Source organism: Camelina sativa, chromosome 19 (genome assembly GCF_030686135.1).
Source record: "Camelina sativa cultivar CO46 ecotype springtype chromosome 19, ASM3068613v1".
Lineage (NCBI taxonomy): Eukaryota > Viridiplantae > Streptophyta > Magnoliopsida > Brassicales > Brassicaceae > Camelina > Camelina sativa.
In genome coordinates this window covers 13,462,057-13,482,529 of record NC_141898.1, presented here as the reverse complement: position 1 = coordinate 13,482,529, position 20,473 = coordinate 13,462,057, and the positions used below count along the sequence as shown (strand labels likewise).

Sequence of the window (20,473 nt, the reverse complement as noted above, 5' to 3'; positions counted from 1 at the left end):
ACTTTAAATTGCTATAAATGGTCCCAATGAATTTATGGGAAAACCAAAAACCGAACCAAACGGTTAAAGAAAACCGAGCTCCAGAACCAGGAGCCTAGAAATTTCGATTACCAATGGGAATTACGATTTTGGGACTCATAAAATGTAAACAAAAAAAATTGTTATAAATAATGGAATTAATTCCGTCAATCTTCTTCGTTGTCTGGCTTTTCTTTAGTTGCGCATCGTCGGGGATCTCTCTCAAGATCGCTTCTACGCTACCGCAGATCTCTCTCACACCCAATCATGACTCATATCCTTCTCAAATTCGTTTGTTCTCTTAATCTGGTTTCTTAGCTCCAGTTTGGTTTTTCTTTATTTAGGTTCTGTGTTTTTTTTTGTTAACGCGAATGTTCAATTCCGAAACTTGGGTTCTGTTTTTTTTTTTTTGCGTGTTCTACAAGATGGAAAAGACCTAAATTTTGTAAAATTTTTAGGGTTTTGTTTTTGGATTAGTTGTTGTCATTGATTTCTCCGTATTGAATCGTATGGTTTTGGAAGTTTGTACCTAGACGGGGATGGTTCTTTCTTTCACGAGTTCTAATGCAGATCTCTGAATATTTTGATGCAAGGGTTTGCTATATTTTGTGTGCTGCTTTTTTATCGATTTTAATCAGAAACTAGTACTATTGTTTTCTTTGATTCTGTGGCTTTTTGCGAATTTTGCACGAGGAAGTCAAAGAGAGCGTGACCGTGAAAGGGCTCTAGCTCGTACCGGAGGCAAAGGAAAGACTAAAGATGATGGATTAACTCCAGAGCAACGCCGTGAGAGGTAACCCTTTTTCGTATTTGATCTTTTTGTATCTGAGTACAACGCTAATCTCTCTATGGAGTTTATGGATTCCTTTTTTTGTGTTGTGTGTTTGTATGATTTTAGGGATGCAAAAGCATTGCAAGAGAAGGCAGCAAAGAAGGCTGCTCAAGCAGCAGCAGCAGCAGCTAGTTCTGGAGGAGGAGGCAAAGGAAACAATAATAATACTAAGAAATGATGATCAATCAATGCCTCCATATGTCTGTAACTTCTTTCTTATGATGTTTGTGGTTCGTTTGATTGGGAGTTTCATATCACTTGAGGATTTACTTTGGTTATCCAATGACTCATCCAGTATCAATGATTACAAGTACATTTGTATCCAAATTCTTGTCCTTTATTGAGCTCAACAGATCTTGCTACTTGGGACTTGTTTGATAGCATGTTTGAAGGAGTGGTCGGGTTGTGATTATTATTGAAAAATAATGAATTAGACAAGCTTATTAGTATCATGTTGATAATAATAGAGTACAGGTATATGCACATATGAAGCCAAATTAACCTTTCATATAGTAATCATCTGCATCATCAAGACCAACCCAACTCATGAAAGCAAATAGAAACTCTCTAAAACCCACTTTCCCTTTTCTTTCCCCAATCCATTTTCTTCTGCACCACACAATGAAAAGAGAGAATCCAGTGATGAGTTAATCGAATTCATCTAGATAAATAAAGAGAAGAGAAGAGTGTGCATGATTTATGACATGTGAAGGAGATCTCTCTAAAGGATAGTCTTCGTTGTTCAGTGTCTTTATCACATCAGCCTTGTTCAATTTCCCCTTACCATCTTTGTCCAAAAACAAGAACATTTCAACTATTGGATCAAATATATTGCTACTGCAAGCTCTGACAAAGATGGCATCATCATCATCTTTGTTGCATCAAAGAACGGAACTGTAGTTCCTTGAGAGACATTGGAAACTTTGATGGCTAGCTCTGATAGCTCTTCCCTAGCAGCTTCAAGCCCAGCAAAAGCAGCAGCTTGTTCGTCAAAGGCTTTGCAAGCTTTTTCAAGAATTGATTGCAGGTACTTTCCTTGGGCCTCTATCCTCAGCTGGAGTCTCCGTTGTACCTGCCCATACTAAAAGACCAATCAAAGGTTTGCATTTACACAGCACAGTCTGTTGCATTCCTACAAATGTGGCCACTGTTTCAGTCTCAAGGGCGTGTTTGTTCATTCTAATAAGGTAAAGATCCAGGACAGATGGAAAAAAGGAGCACTGTTCATATGTACAACAAAGAAAGAAGAATAATTTGGTAACAACCACATCCTAATTTTTGGATTGGACATTGGTTAAGAACTTAGGAGCTACTATAATTTGTCACTTTTGAGTCAAACTTGTCGTAAATATGGGGGTTTGTATCTTCAAGATCAATGACATAAGAAATGAACTAACCTCTAATTGCTCGTGTAGTCTTCTTTGGACTTCCATCTGAGCACGTAGAGCTTCAGTGACTTGGTAACTCCTGGCATGAAAACAAATAAGGAGGGATTCATACAAATGTAATTAACTAACCAGCCAGTAACAGAGAAATGAGAGGGAAAGTTCAAATGTAACCATACTCGTTCTGCTCCTGCTGCGCCAATAACTCTGTTTTTTTTTTGTTAGGTTGAATAATTAAATTATAAACCACATAGGAAACCGGCGGAAACCTAATTTGGTTTAAGTTGGTACAACGAGATATGTTTCACCAACAAGCAAAAAGGAAATTAACACAACGTTAATCAAAAATTGTTTTAAAGAAAAAGAAAAGGAAATTAAGAAACTAAGAAAGAGAAAACGAGAAAAGGAAATTACATTAACGCGTTTAGGGTTCCGAATAAATTATATAAACAGAGTTTTGCTTCTATAAATATAACACACTAAACCTTCTCCACAATCTCTCATCTTATCTTTTACGACTCATCCATCTTTCACTCTTGTCTCTTTTAGTTTTCCTTTTTCTGATTTCACTCCGACAATGGATACTGAATCATTCAGACTCGATGTTAATCTAGCCGCAACGTCTCAAGATCCGTCGTTAGGGTTACTAAGCACGGTGAAAATCACTGTAAAGAGAGGGTACTTCGAGGAGTTTATCATAGAGAAGAACGACGATCATCGTAGCATCAAGAGTGTCGGATCTTACCGTAATTCTCTACCATGTCCAGACTCAAAACTCATTCTGAAACTCCGAACCTTCGAGCCTAAGGACGTCTATCGAACCCTCCATAGCCAACTCCACGATGGTCTCTTGTCCGAATACATAGCTGATGAGATTGTAGTCCAAGCCCTACAACAAAGAAGCAAAAGTTCTAACTTGCCATTGACACAACAACCTTTATTCATGAAAGGCACTGTCAAACTGACACAGAAGGTGTACAACGTTGTGCGTCGCAACTCTGTTCCGTCGGAAACAAATTTGGAGACTACTTGTGCCATCTGTTTGGAAGATCTGGATCTGTCTAGAACCGAGGATTACTGCCACGTGCCTAACTGCTCGCATTGTTATCATGAAGAATGTCTCAATAAGTGGGTAGATCGATCTAATGGCACATGCCCTCTCTGTCGCGAACTATTTGACAAGCAGCGTGAAACGGAGCCTAATTAGGGTTTCGAAGTATGTTTTATTTGTGGTCTTAATGATTTGCTAATTTGTATTTCTTTTTGTATGTAATGTAGTGATATTGATAGTCTTTGTTTGCAACATGTAATGCGGTTCGATTTAATGAAATTGAGATTTTTTTACACTTGAAGTTCAAATTAATAATTTCATCACACACCACTGACTTAAAAACACATTTTGTTTCAGAAAAAAAGAAGCAACTTTGAACTTTTTGATTACGGTTTACCAAATTCAAGGAAACAAGGAAACAATCCAAGAATAGAAGAGTTTCAGAATTGAACTAGACGTGAACCTAGGTTCTAGATATTGAAAACATCTTGCCCCACTTGGACTTGTTGATAGCATGTTTGAAGGATTGGTCGGCTTGTGATTTTATATATGATCATAGTTATTGAAAAAGAATGAATTAGACAAGCTTTATATAGTATCATGTTGATAATCCGATCAAAACTAGAAATTAAAAGAGGATTTAGATCTCTTGAGGAAGAAGCTAGGGTCTCTCTCAAGAACAATGAAGAATTAGATTTTTATGTATTGATTATTGGATGTTTACAACGAAGGAGCTTCCCCCTCTTTATACTTTCTCTAGATTACAAACAATATTAACTTTCCCTATCATTCGAACTAAAATAAAGAAAGTTGCTTCTTCTCTTCAAATCGGCCACCAGGCGAATTGGGAAGTCGGCTTATCTTCGGGCTGGGCCGCCTTCTTCCGAACATGCCTTAAATAAACGTTAAGTGGATTTTAACCGGATTTCTGGTTAATCAATTGAATTGTCTTTCCGGTTTAGATCGGTATGTTGGGGGTGCTAAATCCCGCACCAACAATTAGTCCCCCCCAGTTCTGAATATTCGGGATTAAATTCGAATGGTAGAACTATAGGAAAGAAAATATCCGATCTAAACCATAAAGAATTTTAATTATATAACCAGGACTGTCGAACCGCTTTACCACAAATTGTCATGGTAACACGTGTCACATCCGCTAGGTCGGAAGCCAAAAGGTCACGTAGGTTATGATGACTTTCGTAGGGTTGCCGCCCATCCGATTCTATAAATACGCAGCCTCCCTATTCATTTCTCATTTTTTACCGACAACACAAGGTATTCTGCTATGTTCTCTTTCCTCTTTGCTTATTTATTTTTGTTGCAATTTCCGGCTTTCTTTCGCACTCTCCGATCATCTATCATGACGAGCACTTCGGCTCTCGCCTCCTCTCCTGAAAACGAAAGTGGTCGCCTAACTCGACGCAATTCTAGAAGTGAAGCATGTAACTTAAAGCGTGTTACACAAATCGGAGGACCCCTCAGATCGGGCTCTAAAGCCCAGCTTCCCCTAGTTCGATGTTCGGCTGGGGCTTCTTCTTCACGAGCCCAACCCACAAGTCGCAACAAGAATGAGAATGATGAAACTCCTAATGTCGATCTGCGCTTAGAAGAAGATCGATTTGTTCCCTTGGGAATCTTGATTCACGATCTCCCACCATCATTGGATCATAAAGGGCCAATCAGAGGTGAAAAGACTCTGAGTTCAGTCAAATCGGTCAACGACATGTTGAACTCATGCGGCCTTGGGAACAGTGGCGTTACCATCCTAATCCCACGAGATGATCATCGCCCCTGGAATCCTCCAAAAGGATACATCTGTCTATACGAAGATTATTTTTCGGAAGGTCGCCTTTGGTTCCCGATTCCAGCCCTATTATCGATGTATGCCCAAAGACGCAGCATTCCGATCTGCCAGCTCGACCCAGGCAGTATTTGTAACTTCGTCGCTGCTCTAACTATAGCGACCGAAGTAGGAGTTGAGATCGGAGTTCAGTGCTTTGAGCAGCTGTCAAATTTCAAAATATCAAAGAGCAAAGAGAACTGGTAAGTGAACATGAAGCCGCAACACAACTTTCTTCCTGGCCAAAAAGTTAACAACTTCAAAAAGTGGGCCGCCCGCTATTTTTATGTCTGTGTCGACCAATATTCATTCGAGGATCCGCTTGGCTTCCATCGGAGAGTGTGGAATGGGAATCCTGGTAGATTTTTAATTTCCCATATGCTTTGGCGGATCGTAGTTTTGCTAACTTGGTTTAACTTCCCGTTTAATTTTTTCAGATCGCCCCTTCACCGCAACACATCTAGCTCGCAGTTATCATTCCGTTAGAGACGCATTACTATCTGGCATCAATCGACGGTGGGAATTTATCACCCGTATTCGTGTCGAAAAAGCAATGGGCAAAGCCAGAACCAAATTTCCTAGTTTTGCGAGTTCATTGGGGCAAACTTCGGAACCCGTCGGGGCATGTGTCATCACGGCCAGTTGCCTCCAGGTCAGGCATCCGGACTCTCAGGCTGCTGCTCCATTCAATACTGACCCTATTCAGGGCGATGAGGAGATCGTCGACATAGTCGGTAATGAGGACGTCGTTGAAACCGATAATCCTGTTCCTACCCTCGAAGGCGTCGACCCTCCATCTAACGAACAGGACGTCCTCCCACTCGAGACTGGAGAGAGGAGAAAAAAGAAGAAAAAGCAAAACAAGGGGAGAGAAGTCGGAAACGATTCTGTATCTGAGCCGCCATCTGCAGTTAACCGCAAACGCTCGGCAGAAGACGCAGGATTGGAATTGGCTGACCGATTCCGTGTAAAAAGATGGAATGATAAAACCGATCGGTTCGCCTTTGACTTTTTTGGCGAGGGTACTTTGGTCGCGAATCGGGCGGCCTCTGGTGAACTTATCCGGAACCTGAAAACTTCCAGTCGCATCTTCCCGGAAATGGAGAAGCTAGAGTTCGAACAAGCATACCACGACATCGCAGAATCCCACCTAATGGTTCATAGCACTATTTTCCTTAAGCTGTTTAGATTTTGCATGGGCGAACTAACGCACCCTTCCTGGATTTACAGACTGCTGCCAGGATCAATGCGCTAACTCAATTGTATGATAGGCGAATGAAATCACTGTCGACTTCGGGATTCGAATTTGAAAAGATGAAAGAAAGCTTAGAAGAGATCCGGACAGCCAGTAGGGCTAAAGACGACGGGATCAAAGAGCTGGAGGCTGTCATCATCGCGAAAGATGAGATCATCGCTCAATCCGAACTGAAGATTGGTGAACTGAACTCCCAGACACGCGCTCTTAAAGAGGAGAAATCCGAGCTGCGGCGAGAGTGCGATGAGCTGAAGGCTAAGCTTGACTCTGAAGTTCGCAGACTCCACCGGGACCGTTTGGATAAAGTAGAACGAACGACGAAAAAGGCACAAACTTGTCTAGATAAAGTTAGAGCCTATCGCGTTGAACAGGACACGATAGTTCGCTCCATGGAAGACATGCTGAATCAGGCTGTTGGAGTTCAGGAGACTCTGCAATATCTGATCGAAAAAGGGTCCGTTATTCCCGAAGAGCGAATCATGGAGATCAATGAGAAGAAGGCAAAAGCTCAGGAGGCCATGGCGCGATGGATATCCTTGAATTGGGGGAGAACGATCTCGTCATGTCTCTGGATCAGCTCGGCTTCGGAATTCTTCATCCTGGGTCTATGGCTCCGGATTCCGTGAGGCATCAACATGGATCAAACGCCTCCATTTTCCAAGCCGGTCTGTCAGACAACTTGGAGGTCTAAGCATTCGCTTCGTATTTCTCTATGAGTCTAACTTGTTTAAGTCCGGGTTTTGAAAACCCTTGTAAGAATATTACCGACTTGCTCAACTCATTTTACTTTTTTTAAGCTAAAAGACTTCAGATTTTACTTATTTTTTCTGGAATCTTTCCCTTCCGTAGAAATGGAATATGTCTAATATCGAGAAAGTTGGTTTTTTTTTTTAGCGAAATTGGAAAAAATATCTCCTCCTAAACTTGTATAAATAAGCTTGCATCCTTTTGTTTGCTTGGAATTATCCAGACCGAGGCAAACTTAAAACTGGAATAATGCCTAGTTCTATCAGCAGCGTAGAATCTCCGCTTACCGGAAACGATGTCCCGACGTTCTCGAATGTAGAAGCTATCGAGAGAGGAATGACTTATTATCCGAACATCCGGGTTCCTTGGATGTTAATATTCCGTGTTAATTCGAAAGAAAGACGTGATTTAGAGGAATTTTTCAATTCCGTGGAAGATCGGCACGCTGAGTATCGCGATCGACTTGCTGCTTCGGAATAAGTGCAACGTGAGTTATTGCTCAAACTCGAGATGCTCGAGTCCCATCCAAGGACTTGGATCGAGAATGGGTTCGACAGGATTGCTGCTCTGCCACCATGTTTGATCGCAGACTGCAACAAATGCAGTCGGAGGGCGAGTCAAAAGTCTACCCAAACAGATCATGCCTTGATTGGCGACTTTATTCAAACCGATATCAGGCCGTTTTACATCAACAGACGTGCTAGTGAAAACGACATCGTTGAGGCCAACACCTTTCATCGCTAGGTAACTGTCCTCTTTTTCCTTTTACCAATGAAAAACCAATCCGCTATTGCTTTAATTTGACTATCTCCTTCGTATTGTGTTTGTGTAGATTGAAGCTATGCATCAAGAGCTAAGCCATGATCTGCAGTATTTTCATATGAAGAAAGGAAGGATCGATCACCAGCTAAAGAATCTGGAATCTGAGATTGCTATTCTTAAAGCAAAAACAAAAAGGACTACCGATCTGCTTGATAAGGCAGAATAGAATGCGAGAGCACTAGAGACTCGTCCCGAAGAATGCAAGAAGACTGGACTATAACTGATGTGGCCGATGCCGAAGCGACTCAAGACCAGTGCTCGTGAGATCGCCGCTAGTGGTGTACTAGCGCGAAATTAACACATTTTGTATTGATAATATGTCCACTTGAAATCAAAACATGTTTCTATTGTTTTGCAAAGATGTACAAGAGGCAAGACGTCTCCCGGCTTACATCAAGTAACCTTTTGTCAAATATTCGTAGAAAACAACGATCTAGGCCTCAAAGGTGGGCCATTATCCCTTAACGGGATATGTATTTTCGGAGTGCGAGATACTGGGCTTGGCTTCCCTCCTTTGCTCTAGTTCGGGAGTCGGATAGCGAAATTTCTCTCTGGGTTCGGCTAACCATTCCGTCCGAACTAAAGGTTGGGTGCGAAATAAATACTCTGGGTTTGGCTTATCCCATAAATGAGAGATCGGGTGCGAAATAAATACTCTGGGTTCGGCTTATCCCTACATATGAAAGATGGGGGTCAGGTGCGAGTTGATCACCTGGCCAGGGTGTCAACGAAGAATGTATTTTGACTTCGAATGAAGTCAGTCCGAACGGACGAATATTCAATCCAGATCGGAATGAAAACTGATATATATGTATATATATATATATATTATTATTTTTTATTTATTTATTTTTTTGAAGAGACGCGTGTCTAGAAACATTGAATGTTTGCACGGTCTTTAATTGCGATTCTTGGGACGCAGCGAAAAGTCTGCTGCAGTCTGATTGGTGGAAACAAAGGCGGTTGGTCGTGAAGTTTGAGTATAAATAAAGGAAGGGTTAGATCCTCGATAGACATTCGCAACCGCTTTGAAAAGAAAAAGATGCCTGTTACTACTCGATCTGCATGGTTAAAAAGGGTCCAGGAAAGGATAGCCGCTACATCTGGCTGTCGGGATCCAAACCTACCGGATAATCCCCCCCCCCTTAAGAAGCAGGAGAAACGTTCTGACCTCATGAGTTCGCTCCAAGCTCCAACACCGCCGGCCCGGAGGTGTCATCCTTACAACAGGAGCTCCGAGGGTATCGAGCTCGTCGTAAAGAATGGGCGCGTATATCAAGGCGCTTCGCCCGAAGATTGATCAGCTCCATCGACTCTACCGTTTGGAAGGGACCATTAAAGTTCTGGGCGGGCTTTTCTACGAAGGTTATTTCCTGGCGCAGTGACGCATGGATCGTCTTTTTGCCGAGCACTCGGCGTGCAAAGAGCTGGTTGATCGGATGGAGGTACCCGATTTACCGGAAAGCGGTCGCGAACCCCTAGGGGAAACTGCCTTCTCGTTCATAGAAGACATTATATCCAAAGGTTCCAGGTTGCCGATTGAAAGGCTAGAAGCCTTGCAGCGGGAGCGACAGATCTGGCAAACTGCGGTGGATGAACTGGTTGTGGAAGAGCCGTTGGAGTCTGACCTATCCGGACCAGCTCCCATCCTGAGATTGCAGGACCGTCCAGAACGCTAGAGGGCTTGTGGCGTAACTTTTGGATCGGGTTTACGGACGAAGTGCTTGCCGTTTAGGACATTATTATGATTTTTTTTTGTTTTTTTGTGTGGCGAACTACCAAACTGAGTGTAATTGAATATGAAATGGAAATTATCCCAAAAAGAAGACTTTATTGATATTTTAGCTGTACTCGCTTAATCTTATCGAAAAGATAAGGAGTTACCTACGTACCCCGAAGCGGGGATCTAGCCAGTCGTAGTTCATATTATAAACGAAAGATAAGTGGAGGTCGGATTCCCGAAACCTCCTTGGTAAGATCATGAAAATGATTTAATAGTAACAACGTTTCAAATGGGCTGCATTCCACGAGTTCTTGATTCGCTCACCAGCCATGGTCACGAGCTCATACACGCCAGGGCGAACTGCCTTGGAAACGAGGTATGGACCTTCCCATCGGGCGCCGAGTTTACCAGCGTTAACTTCTCTGGAGTTTTCAAAGACTTCCCGTAAAATAAATCGCCCTCGTTGAAACGCCGCTTGCGAACAGTCTTGTTATAGTATCGCGTCGCTGCATTTTGGTAGTGTCAAATGCGGACCTGAGCTTGGTCGCGCAGTTCTTCAGCAAAGTCGATCTGATCAGTCAGCATATTGTTATTAAGGTCGGGATTGTCGACCATCATGGTGCGGCGAAGTGTCGGGACGCCTACTTCTGCTAGGGCGAGTGCCTCGATCCCATATGCCAGAGAGAAAGGGGATTGTCCCGTAGATCGCCGCGGGGTTGTGCGGTAGGACCATAATACTCCATCAAGGTGATCTCCCAATGCTCCCTTCTTTCGCCCAAGTCGTTTTTTAATCCATCGACGATCGACTTATTCGTGGCCTCGGCTTGACCGTCCACCGGAGTGATTACCACCCTCACCTTCGTGTACTTCCATCTTGATTCGTTCGACTTCGTCGCGACTGACGCAGGTAAGGAACACCCCGAACGAACTACGGCGGTATAAATTCCCATCCAAAAGGATGTATTTGGCGCTTCGCGCTTTCAGACGCCGAGCTGCCCAGCGATTTGGCGGGATGACTCCTTCAGAGATATACAACTTAATCTCAATTTGCCAATCATTGGGTGACTTTGTGACATCCGTCAAGTCCTCTATTGGTTCATCGACTTCCATTGGAACCGAATCGTCGTTGATGAAGGAGATCAGGCTGACTAGATCGATACTCGGTGCTTCAATGCATTCGACTGGAATGGTACGCCGTAAATCAGGATCCGAACTATTTGCCAAGGCTGCGAGGGCGTCAGCTGATGCGTTCTCGTCCCTCAGGACTTTTGTCAGAGTAAATTCCCCGGACAATGTCCAGACCAATTGACGGTACACTCCCATTCGCTTGTTCTTGGCGTCAAACTCGCCACTGAACTGGCTAACTACTAATTGAGAATCGCAGAAAACTTGCAAATGCGTCACCCCGAGTCCTCGCGCTAAACGGAGCCCCGCGAGAATGGCTTCGTACTCTGTTTCGTTATTGGACGCTTTAAAATTGAGCATCAATGCTTGCTCGAGTACTTCGCCAGACGGAGATCGGAGAATGAGTCCTAAACTGGATCCCTGATGAGATGATGATCCATCGACGAACATCTTTCAATGTTCCTGTTTGGGGGTAGGGTCCCCGAGGTCAAGGGATAGCTCGGTGATGTAATCGGCCAAAACTTGCGACTTTAAATTCGGATGAGAGCGATATTCGATATCATATTCGCTCAACTCGACCGCCTACTTCGCCATTCGTCCAGACTGGAGAGGGCTGTGGAGGATAGTTCGGAGTGGCTGATCGGTAAACACGACGACGAAGTGCGACTGGAAATAAGGTCGGAGTTTACGGGCAGCACTGGGTGACTGGTCAGATACTCCTTTAGCTCCCGGAATGCGTGCTCGCAATCTTAGTCCTAATGAAAATCTTTGTTTCCTCGGAGGAGTTGGTAGAAAGGAAGGCATTTTTCGGTTGACCGAGCGATGAATCGATTCAAAGCGGCGATCCGGCCGGTCAAGCGTTGGACTTCCCGTTTGTTAGTTGGAGATGGCAGTCCGAGTATGGCCTCAATCTGCTGTGGATTCGCCTCTATTCCTCGTTTAGTAACGATGTATCCCAGGAATTTTCCTGAAGTGACCCCAAAAGTGCACTTCGTCGGATTCAGCTTCATTCGAAACTTGTCCTGGATATCAAAACATTCGGCGAGATGCTGAATTTGTTGTTCCGCGATCAAGGATTTGACCAGCATAGCGTTGATATAGACCTCCATGGTGCGGCCGAGTAGATCGGCGAACATCATATTCACCAATCGTTGGTAGGTCTCCCCGAACAGCATAACTTTATAATAGTAGGTTCCCATGTCTGTAATGAATGCCGTTTTCTCGCGATCGGTTGAGCTCATGGCGATCTGGTTGTATCCCGAGAAGGCGTCTATGAACGAGAGTAGTTGGTTTCCGGTTGTGTCCTCGACGAGACGATCTATGTGTGGCAAGGGAAAGCTATCCTTAGGACACACTTTGTTAAAGTCGGTGAAGTCCACGCATACTCTCCACTTGCTGTTCTTCTTTTTTACCACGACTGGATTAGCCAACCAATCGGGGTACTGGACCTCCATTATTTGGTCTGCTTTGAGTAATCGTTCGACTTCGTCCTGGACTGCTTTAGCTCGATCTGGACCCAAGCGCCTGCGTTTTTGCCTGATCGGTTTGAACGTGGGGTCAACGTTAAGCTTAGGGCAGATGACTTCGGGGCTTATCCCGACCATGTCCTTCGTCGACCAAGCGAATGTGGAGGACTGGGATTGCAGAAAAGCGATCAGCTTTGTCTTCATTTGGTCTTCGAGTTCGGTCCCGATGCCAACATTTCGTGAAGGATAGAAAGTATCGATGTTTGCCTGGATGATCTGACATTCCGGGGACTTATGACGGTCTCGCTCCGGCTTATGAGGACCAGTAAGGTGGTCCCCACTCTGTAATTGCTATGCTTCCTCTGTTTTCCTTTGCTTCTTTTCGATTATGGAACAGGATCGGGCCATCCTCTGATCGTCGTAGAGTGTGCAGATCCCTGTGGTGGTCGGGAATTTAAGGCAGAGATGGTAAGTCAACGGTACATCTTGCATCGCGTATATCCACGGTGCCCCTAGAATGGCGTTGTAAATTGGGGGTGCGTCGATGACAACGAATCTAGTTTTCTGGGTCATCCCGCCAGCGAGTACTTGTAATTTTACGTCTCCCATCGACATTTTAGCTATCCCATCATAGCTGGTCAACGTTCGAGTCTCGGGTTTCACCTGCTCTGGTGTGATGCCCATTTTTTCCAGCGTCCACCAGAACATAACGTTAACGGTGCTCCCAGTGTCGACTAGGACTCTTTCGACATCAAACTCGCTTATAGCTCATTCGATGACCAGGGGATCTGAATGGGGGTGTTGGATTCCTTTGGCGTCCTCTGGTGTGAATGATATGGGATCCGCGCAGAGCGGAGGTTCGTTTGAGGTTGCCTGAAGGATGCAAACTTGTCGCGCCCTTTTCTTCAGTGCTCGAACAGAGTCAGCACAATCCTCTGGTGGGCCCAGAATCATAGTTATTCAACCTCTGAGAGGGGAGTTGGCGTGCTAGGGATTCTGCCCTCTCTGTCGCTTGGGAGGACCATTTAGTTCGTCTTCTTGGGGCATTTCGTCTTGGCGATTTGCAAGTACTTGATTTGCTGGATGTTATATGTCGTTAGTTGGGCCGTTGTTTACGTATCCTCGCCCGCCACCTCCTGCACCGCGGCCAACGTTAGATCAACCACCTCGCCATCCTCCACGGCGACTTCTGCCTCCGCGGATGCTTTTGGGCTGAAATATGGCTTCAGTTTCGCCATAAAGGTACTTTCCATATAGGTAGTTCCTTAGATGGACGCACTCGTGCGTGGAGTGGCCGACTATCATGTGGAAATCGCAGTATAACTCCTTCGGATCGGATGGTTGCTTGTTTTGGCCAACTACCTCAGAGACTGCATGGACGACGCCCTTCTTTTGATCCTGAGGGTCGTGATGCTTTCGGGGCTCGTGGTGTTCGTCCCAAGATACGATGGTGTCGAGGTCGTTTTTGTGGCCAATCGGACGTCCTCATCTTCCACGAGTGCAAATCGGGAGGCTCGATGTAGCGCGTCATCGAGGTCTTTAGGCTCTCGGATATTGAGGTCCTTCTGTAAGGGTGATCCGGGAAGAAGACTCTTCCTAATGGCGGCGATCGCGGCATCTTCTGGGATGGAAACGTTCGCCAATTTTTCTATAAACATGCCCAGGAAACTGTCAATGGGCTCACCGGGTTCTTGGGCCATTTCCCAGATATCCGAACTCGTCACACCTCGCTCGATGAAGATCCGATAATGCTTAAGAAAGGCCGTTGACAATTGGTTGAAGTTGTCAATTGGTTGAAGTTGTCAATCGAGTTCGGCTCGAGCCTTGTAAACCAAGTTAAGGGGGGAGGGGGCGGAAAGACTATCGACGAACAACTGGCAGCATCTGATATCTCTCTGTTCGTCAGTGAATCGCGCATTGGCTACAGTTGCCATGAAGGATGTCATGAAGAGGACTGGATCCTTATCCCCGAGGTAGTTTGGGAGCTTCAGCTTGACGTTCGGTATGGCGGCTTGCAGAATCCGCTGAGTGAAGGGTGTTCGCCGAGTGACCTCCAAAATCCTGTCGATCTCTGGAGCTGTGCTGATAGCTCGGTGAAGGAGCGAGCTCATGCCGCGAATCTGCCACTGGATCTCCTCGATTTCGATGCAAGCTCCCGTGTTCGTTAAGAGAGCGGTCGGGATAACCGGGGTTTCACGGATCCGTGAGCCCAAGTTCGAAGGCCGGAGGCTCGACGTTTCCTATGGGAGGAGGGTCCTTCGTTCCGATTTGTTGACCGTCGGTATGTCCGAGAAATCGAGACGACATGTAAGATCGCCTGTCCCGAGTACAGGTGCTGCCCCGCAGAGACTGGTTACGGGTTCTTCTGTGTTACGACTGCATCGACTCTGCGATTGGTGTCGGAGATCATCTGGTAAATCTCTTTTGTCATGGTGCCGAACAAGATCTTGAAATCTTCCATAGAGACGACCTGCGGGTTTTGGACCGCTATTGTAGTGCGATCAGGGGGATTCTCGGTTTGGACCCCGGGTTGTTGCTCCGTGACGCGCATCATTTCCCCACTCAAGGGTGGTTCGTCTGAATGCTCCGTATCATGGTGGACTGGTTGTTCGCGTGTTCGTCCTATTCCCTGGCTGGGATCCCTTCAGATCTGACCTCAGCTGGGAGTTCGGGGCAGTTATCGGTTGGGTTGACCGACGTAGCGAAGCTACTACAAATGTAAACGGCTGTCGTTTGCGTGGTTGGAGCGTCACTTCGTGCTTCGGTGTCACCCCGAGGAGGTGCTAGGCCCGTGACATCGGATACACTTGAAGAGGTGCGGTTTGCGCCGATGATGTCATTGCTGGTGACTGGAGACATTGTCGTAGGCTTGAAGGGAACTTTTCGGTCGAGCTGCTTTGAGAGATTAACTTGTAAAGACGATTTTTCGTCCCCACAGGCGGCGCCAATTGTTGAATCTATAATTCACACAATGAATTTGTTTGAGTGGGGAACAAATTCACTTAAGATCTCTCTCAAAGAATCCGATCAAAACTAGAAATTAAAAGAGGATTTAGATCTCTTGAGGAAGAAGCTAGGGTCTCTCTCAAGAACAATGAAGAATTAGGTTTTTTTGTATTGTTTATTGGATGTTTACAACGAAGGAGCTTCCCCCTCTTTATACTTTCTCTAGATTACAAACAATATTAACTTTCCCTATTATTCAAGCTAAAATAAGGAAAGTTGCTTCTTCTCTTCAAATCGGCCACCAGGCGAATTGGGAAGTCGGCTTATCTTCGGGCTGGGCCGCCTTCTTCTGAACATGCCTTAAATAAACGTTAAGTGGATTTTAACCAGATTCCCAATTAATCAATTGAATTGTCTTTCCGGTTTAGATCGGTATGTTGGGGGTGCTAAATCCCGCACCAACAATATAGTAATCATCTGCATCATCTAGACCAACCCAACTCATGAAAGCAAATAAAAACTCTCTAAAACCCACTTTCCCTTTTCTTCCCCAATCCATTTCTTCTGTACCACACAAAGAACAGATAGAAGAATCCAATGAGTTAATCGAATTCATCTAGATAAATAAAGAGAAGAGAAGAGTTGTGCATGGTTTATATGTACCGAATCTCATGTTGGTGACATGTGAAGGAGATCTCTCTAAAGGATAGTCTTCATTGTTCAGTGTCTTTATCACATCAGCCTTGTTCAGTTTCCCTTTACCATCTTTGTCCAAAAACAAGAACACTTCAACTATTGGATCAAATATAGATTCAACCAACTTCGGACCCATCTCTCTCGATTCCTAAGAAAAAACACAACATAATTTATTAGACTGAACATGATACAGTTTATCTATCATCCTGTCGTTTGGATTAATTACCGCGTTGGATTCAGAGGAAGGTTTTGATAGAAGATAGATGAGGCAGAGAAGGACTATAAACTCATTGAACTGTATCCCTTTGCTTCCATCAACATCACACCATCCATATAAGCCTTTCACTTCTTCGTCTGATAAACTAATTAGCTGTAGTTCCTCTAAGCATTTCTTCAACTCCTCGATATCGATTGTCCCGTTTTTATCATTATCTGCGAATATTCGAACAAAAATGCTAAAAACTAAAACCAGTGGAATCTTGATGAAAGCTGAAAAAGCTCAAGAAAAAACGTACCATAGGATTCAAAAACACTTCTGATGTTTCTTAATCCTTCTCTTAGCTTAGGAAACTTCATGATTATTGAATCCATAGACTTTAGACTCTTGTGCCCCGGATAAATCCTCCGGCTCTCCACCATCTTCCGTGCAAGCTTCGCATCCAGCTCGGCATACTTCTTGTTGTTCTCCGACTTAACACAGCAGCAAATCATGCTCCCTACACGGTTTTTGTATTTTAGAACTCACCAATGTTATTTTTTTTATGTTCGTTGAAAAGATGGATGAGAGGAACAAGGCGTAAGTACATAAAAGTAAAGCATAAAAGCATCGTGAAGAAAGGCATTACGAATAGTAGCGAAGTTAAAGGCTCAAACTTAGGTGGCCCTTTCATCATTTCAATGTTTATAATATTATCGATAGGTCTTTTTCTTATGTCTTTATAGTTTCTTCTACCTTTAAACCCTTTCTCTTGAATACAAGAATAATTTTTAAAGGCAAGGTTAAAGGAAACACTAAAGCTTCAGCTTCAACATCAAATATATACATGAGTAGGCTAAGACGAAATTTTGATGACAAGTTTATATCGAATAATACAGGCCCCTCAAAGCAAGTAAAGAAGAGTTAAATCTTATCTCTACCTTTCCCATATTGATTTCTTTCTTCCTAAACTTTATCCAATGGTACTACTAGGCATAATCCAGCCAGATTCATACCCAACGCCCATATTGTCTCCACGTTGCCGTTTCTTCATCGATGCAGCAGATATCGAGCTCCCATTGGTGACGGAAGTCAGAGAGCTTTCCACAGAACAGTTGGTTGTGACGTTGTTTTTGTTGTCTATTGCCACTGCAAGCTCTGACAAAGATGGCATCATCATCATCTTTGTTGCATCGAAGAATGGAACTGTTGTTCCTTGAGAGACATTTGAAACTTTGATGGCTAGCTCTGATAGCTCTTCCCTAGCAGCTTCAAGCCCAGCAAAAGCAGCAGCTTGTTCGTCAAAGGCCTTGCAAGCTTTTTCAAGAATTGATTGCAGGTACTTTCCTTGGGCCTCTATCCTCAGCTGGAGTCTTCGTTGTACCTGCCCATACTAAAAGACCAATCAAAGGTTTGCATTTACACAGCACAGTCTGTTGTATGCCTACAATGTGGCCACTATTTCAGTCTCAAGGGCGTGTTTCTTCATTCTGATAAAGTAAAGATCCAGGACAGATGGAAACAATGAGCAGTGTTTACATGTACAGCAAAGAAATAAGAATTGGTAACAACCACATCCTAACTTTTGAGCCAAACTTTTTGCAAATATGGTGGTTTGTATCTTCAAGATCAATGGCAAGAGAAATGAGCTAACCTCCAATTGCTCGTGTAGTCTTCTTTGGACTTCCATCTGAGCACGTAGAGCTTCAGTGACTTGGTAGCCCCTGGCATGCAAACAAATAAGGAGGGATTCATACAAATGAAATTAACTAACTAGCCAGTAACAGAGAAATGAGAGGAAAAGTTCAAATGTAACTATACTCATTCTGCTCCTGTTGCGCCAATCTCAATGATGATGTTGAAGATGAACCTGTGTCCTGACTCTCCCCAACACAAGATGCTGCAGCATCCAGTTCACAGAATTAGTAGAGCCACGAATTCGGATACACAACTGAAATTCATCAAAACAGGGTTCCTAGTAGCAGTTTTTCCTTTTACAAAACCAAGTTTTTATTAGACAGCTTAAACCATGAGCAGTTTGCTAATATATATATTCTGACAACGGCGGAGAGAAAAACAACAGGGTCCCATGTGTCTCTCACATGATAGGGGTCTACAAAGTGTCTAACAAATATGAAATAAAGAGTAGAACCAAGAGGCTTCACAAAAACCCAAAAAAAGAAAAGTCAACTGAGTAGATACCATCCTTGGAGTTCTCAGTTGATTCTTTGCAAGCTTGCCTCCCTAGGCGAAATTTCTGCCGAGCAAAACACATACAAAAGAGAGAAATATAACACCATCAAACACCCGAAATTCTTTAGACCACAATCGCTATTATACACGTTGAAACTAGGAAGATATAACAGCCTACGACTCTTAAAACTCTAGAAAATCTAGAAAATCTCAGTATCTACAAGTCATTGGAAATCTTGGAGTCATCTCATCAACCAAATAGCTTTGAAGACTAATCACTCAGAAACCACAACTCTGAAATCAGTTTGTTCAAAGGAAGTAAATAAACAAACAAACCTGAAGATGTGATTTGAGGTGGTAGAGAGTGAGACCCTTCACCCCCATTGTCCTCATGATAGTTTTGGGCGTCGCTTCTGTAATTTAAACAGATAGAGAGAGCCACAAGGGTTTCCTCATTAACAAATGTGAAGTAAAAGACAAAACAGGAGCAGAATCACAAGCTTCAAATTTTTTAGAGATTATACTGACACTGCTAATTATACTACTCATGACTAATTTCGAAAAAAGGAAACAAATTTTATACACTGCAGGATACGCTTCCATTTCGAGACTCATAGAGGGGGAGAGAGAGAGCTACCCTACAAAGATCTCAATTCAAGTCTAAAGTAAAATCAAAGTCACCATTAGAATTCATGAAGACAAATTCTTCACAAATCTGAACTTTGAGAGATAAAATCATACAACCCACAAAAAAAAATCGAAACTTTTGAAGAGGGCTGAGCAAGGAACTGAGCAAAGAGAAGAAGAAGCTAAGCTAAGCTCAAACACACATTTCATCTCAAGATCCAAAACAACAAAGAGATTAACAAATGAGACATACAGAGATAGAGAGAGAGAGAACAAAAGCTAAATGAGTATAGAGGTACTCACTATCAGGACCACCGAGCTGAGTAACAGCGTCAACGAATCTCTCATGGAGCTCAGATGTCCACCGGAGACGAGGTTTAGGGTCAGTGGTTAAAACCAAACAAGCGTCGCCGGGAAGATTGGTTCCGTCAAGAGGTCCATGGTAGTCAGCGCCGACGTGTCCACCATCGAGGGGAAGCGAGCGAATCGCTGAGTACATTTTCTATCGTCGCCGAGTTTTCCGGGAAAGTGAGAGAAAGCTTTAGGGGAAGGAGAAATGAATGGAATCGGGTGGTAATGGAAGATTCGGATCCGGGTCAGGATCCGGGTTTACTGACAGCGAAGAGACGGGTGGATATAAGATTGGACGTATGCTCTCTCTCTCGCTCGCTTTGCTCCGATTTGCGTGTGAACATGTTTTGTAAATCATCTATTTAGTAAATTATTTGTAGCAGAGAGGTACTTTTAATTAAAAAAATGTATTAAATTATTGATCACCAGTTTTATATTCATTAGATCATTTCTTAATTATATTAGATTGATATTAGCCATTTTTAAAAAAAGGATTAGTCGTCTTCATTAATTGATAGGTTAAATTAAACTACTATATATATATATATATTTCCTTTTTTTTTGTTAAACAACTGATATATATTCTTCATTACTATTAATATTATACTTGTACGTTACTGTTCTCATATTTCAAATAGGTATCTAACTAACTGAATTCGGATGAATAAATTGTGGTTTAATTTTGATCAGTAACTATATATCAATCTGGTACATGAAATATCGTCTTTTGTGTATTTTTTTGGAATCATTGTTTTTAACCGTAGTATGTATCTTTTAAAAATCATTTTTATATAGTTTACTGACTTTTTTTTTTTTTGAACCAAAAATCTCTTATCATTTGGTGTTATCAATCGGATCACATATATAAAATAAGTTGTATGTATTATAATAGGATTTTTGAATGTGATGAAAAGAGTAAAACTAACTGTACTAAAAACTAACATGGGATTAGAATAGTTTTACTTAAACCTAAAGTAACTTATGTCTAGTCTAATTCATGATAAATCTTATATAGATTTATTATTTTATGTCTAAATGGAATATCACGAGCTTCCTAACCAAATTTTTTTTTCTGTGATGAATTTTATTTTAAAGTGATTTTATTAGAAACATAAAAATGTAGGGGTGATTGGTTGCTATGATAACCAAAAAAAATTGATAGTTTTTTTCTAGTCGGTCAGATTTTAAAAACTTGTTTTG

The 20,473-nt window shown here is 43.0% G+C and overlaps 5 protein-coding genes and 1 pseudogene across 7 annotated transcripts; 2 read left to right on the top strand and 4 right to left on the bottom strand.

Annotated features, from left to right (window-relative positions):
- The first annotated feature begins 130 nt into the window (after nt 1-130).
- Nucleotides 131-1,177, top strand: LOC104766328 (uncharacterized). Its single transcript, XM_019241073.2, has 3 exons — nt 131-292; nt 709-811; nt 917-1,177. Exons 1-3 carry the CDS (start codon nt 286-288, stop codon nt 1,026-1,028), a joined length of 222 nt encoding a protein of 73 aa, XP_019096618.1. The 5' UTR covers nt 131-285; the 3' UTR covers nt 1,029-1,177.
- On the bottom strand, nt 198-2,762 carry LOC104767817 (protein PHR1-LIKE 2 pseudogene; annotated as a pseudogene). Its single transcript, XR_015590804.1, has 3 exons — nt 2,752-2,762; nt 2,248-2,317; nt 198-1,922 (listed from the first exon to the last, which is right to left on the bottom strand). The product of XR_015590804.1 is annotated as a protein PHR1-LIKE 2 pseudogene (transcript).
- Nucleotides 2,763-2,776: 14 nt separating this feature from the next.
- Nucleotides 2,777-3,442, top strand: LOC109130836 (uncharacterized). Its single transcript, XM_019240902.2, has one exon. The coding sequence runs from the start codon at nt 2,813-2,815 to the stop codon at nt 3,440-3,442; it is 630 nt and encodes a 209-aa protein (XP_019096447.1). The 5' UTR covers nt 2,777-2,812.
- A 7,038-nt stretch (nt 3,443-10,480) lies between these two features.
- Nucleotides 10,481-11,248, bottom strand: LOC147920518 (uncharacterized). The gene has a single exon (XM_087501109.1). The coding sequence runs from the start codon at nt 11,246-11,248 to the stop codon at nt 10,481-10,483; it is 768 nt and encodes a 255-aa protein (XP_087357235.1).
- A 4,111-nt stretch (nt 11,249-15,359) lies between these two features.
- Nucleotides 15,360-16,757, bottom strand: LOC104766327 (putative calcium-binding protein CML22). Its single transcript, XM_010490195.3, has 4 exons — nt 16,422-16,757; nt 16,133-16,338; nt 15,874-16,054; nt 15,360-15,774 (listed from the first exon to the last, which is right to left on the bottom strand). Exons 1-4 carry the CDS (start codon nt 16,615-16,617, stop codon nt 15,635-15,637), a joined length of 723 nt encoding a protein of 240 aa, XP_010488497.1. The 5' UTR covers nt 16,618-16,757; the 3' UTR covers nt 15,360-15,634.
- Nucleotides 16,758-16,890: 133 nt separating this feature from the next.
- Nucleotides 16,891-19,645, bottom strand: LOC104766326 (protein PHR1-LIKE 2). 2 transcript variants are annotated; one of them, XM_010490194.3, is made up of 6 exons: nt 19,226-19,645; nt 18,632-18,708; nt 18,305-18,359; nt 17,924-18,002; nt 17,757-17,826; nt 16,891-17,486 (listed from the first exon to the last, which is right to left on the bottom strand). In XM_010490194.3, exons 1-6 carry the CDS (start codon nt 19,419-19,421, stop codon nt 17,076-17,078), a joined length of 888 nt encoding a protein of 295 aa, XP_010488496.1. In that variant the 5' UTR covers nt 19,422-19,645; the 3' UTR covers nt 16,891-17,075. The 2 variants fall into 2 exon arrangements, with proteins under 2 accessions (XP_010488496.1, XP_010488495.1); XM_010490193.3 differs by having other exon boundaries at nt 16,891-17,495; nt 19,226-19,640.
- Nucleotides 19,646-20,473: the final 828 nt, after the last annotated feature.

Coding starts and splice junctions, on each gene's coding strand:
- LOC104766328 (XM_019241073.2), top strand. Junction 812..916: donor CCAGAGCAACGCCGTGAGAG/GTAACCCTTTTT, acceptor GTATGATTTTAG/GGATGCAAAAGCATTGCAAG.
- LOC109130836 (XM_019240902.2), top strand. CDS start 2,813: ATGGATACTGAATCATTCAGACTCGATGTTAATCTAGCCGCAACGTCT.
- LOC147920518 (XM_087501109.1), bottom strand. CDS start 11,248: ATGTTCGTCGATGGATCATCATCTCATCAGGGATCCAGTTTAGGACTC.
- LOC104766327 (XM_010490195.3), bottom strand. CDS start 16,617: ATGATTTGCTGCTGTGTTAAGTCGGAGAACAACAAGAAGTATGCCGAG. Junction 16,339..16,421: donor AAGTGTTTTTGAATCCTATG/GTACGTTTTTTC, acceptor GAATATTCGCAG/ATAATGATAAAAACGGGACA. Junction 15,775..15,873: donor TGTCACCAACATGAGATTCG/GTACATATAAAC, acceptor TGTGTGGTACAG/AAGAAATGGATTGGGGAAGA.
- LOC104766326 (XM_010490193.3), bottom strand. CDS start 19,421: ATGTACTCAGCGATTCGCTCGCTTCCCCTCGATGGTGGACACGTCGGC. Junction 17,827..17,923: donor GCGCAACAGGAGCAGAATGA/GTATAGTTACAT, acceptor TTTGCATGCCAG/GGGCTACCAAGTCACTGAAG. Junction 17,496..17,756: donor GACTACACGAGCAATTGGAG/GTTAGCTCATTT, acceptor TTGGTCTTTTAG/TATGGGCAGGTACAACGAAG.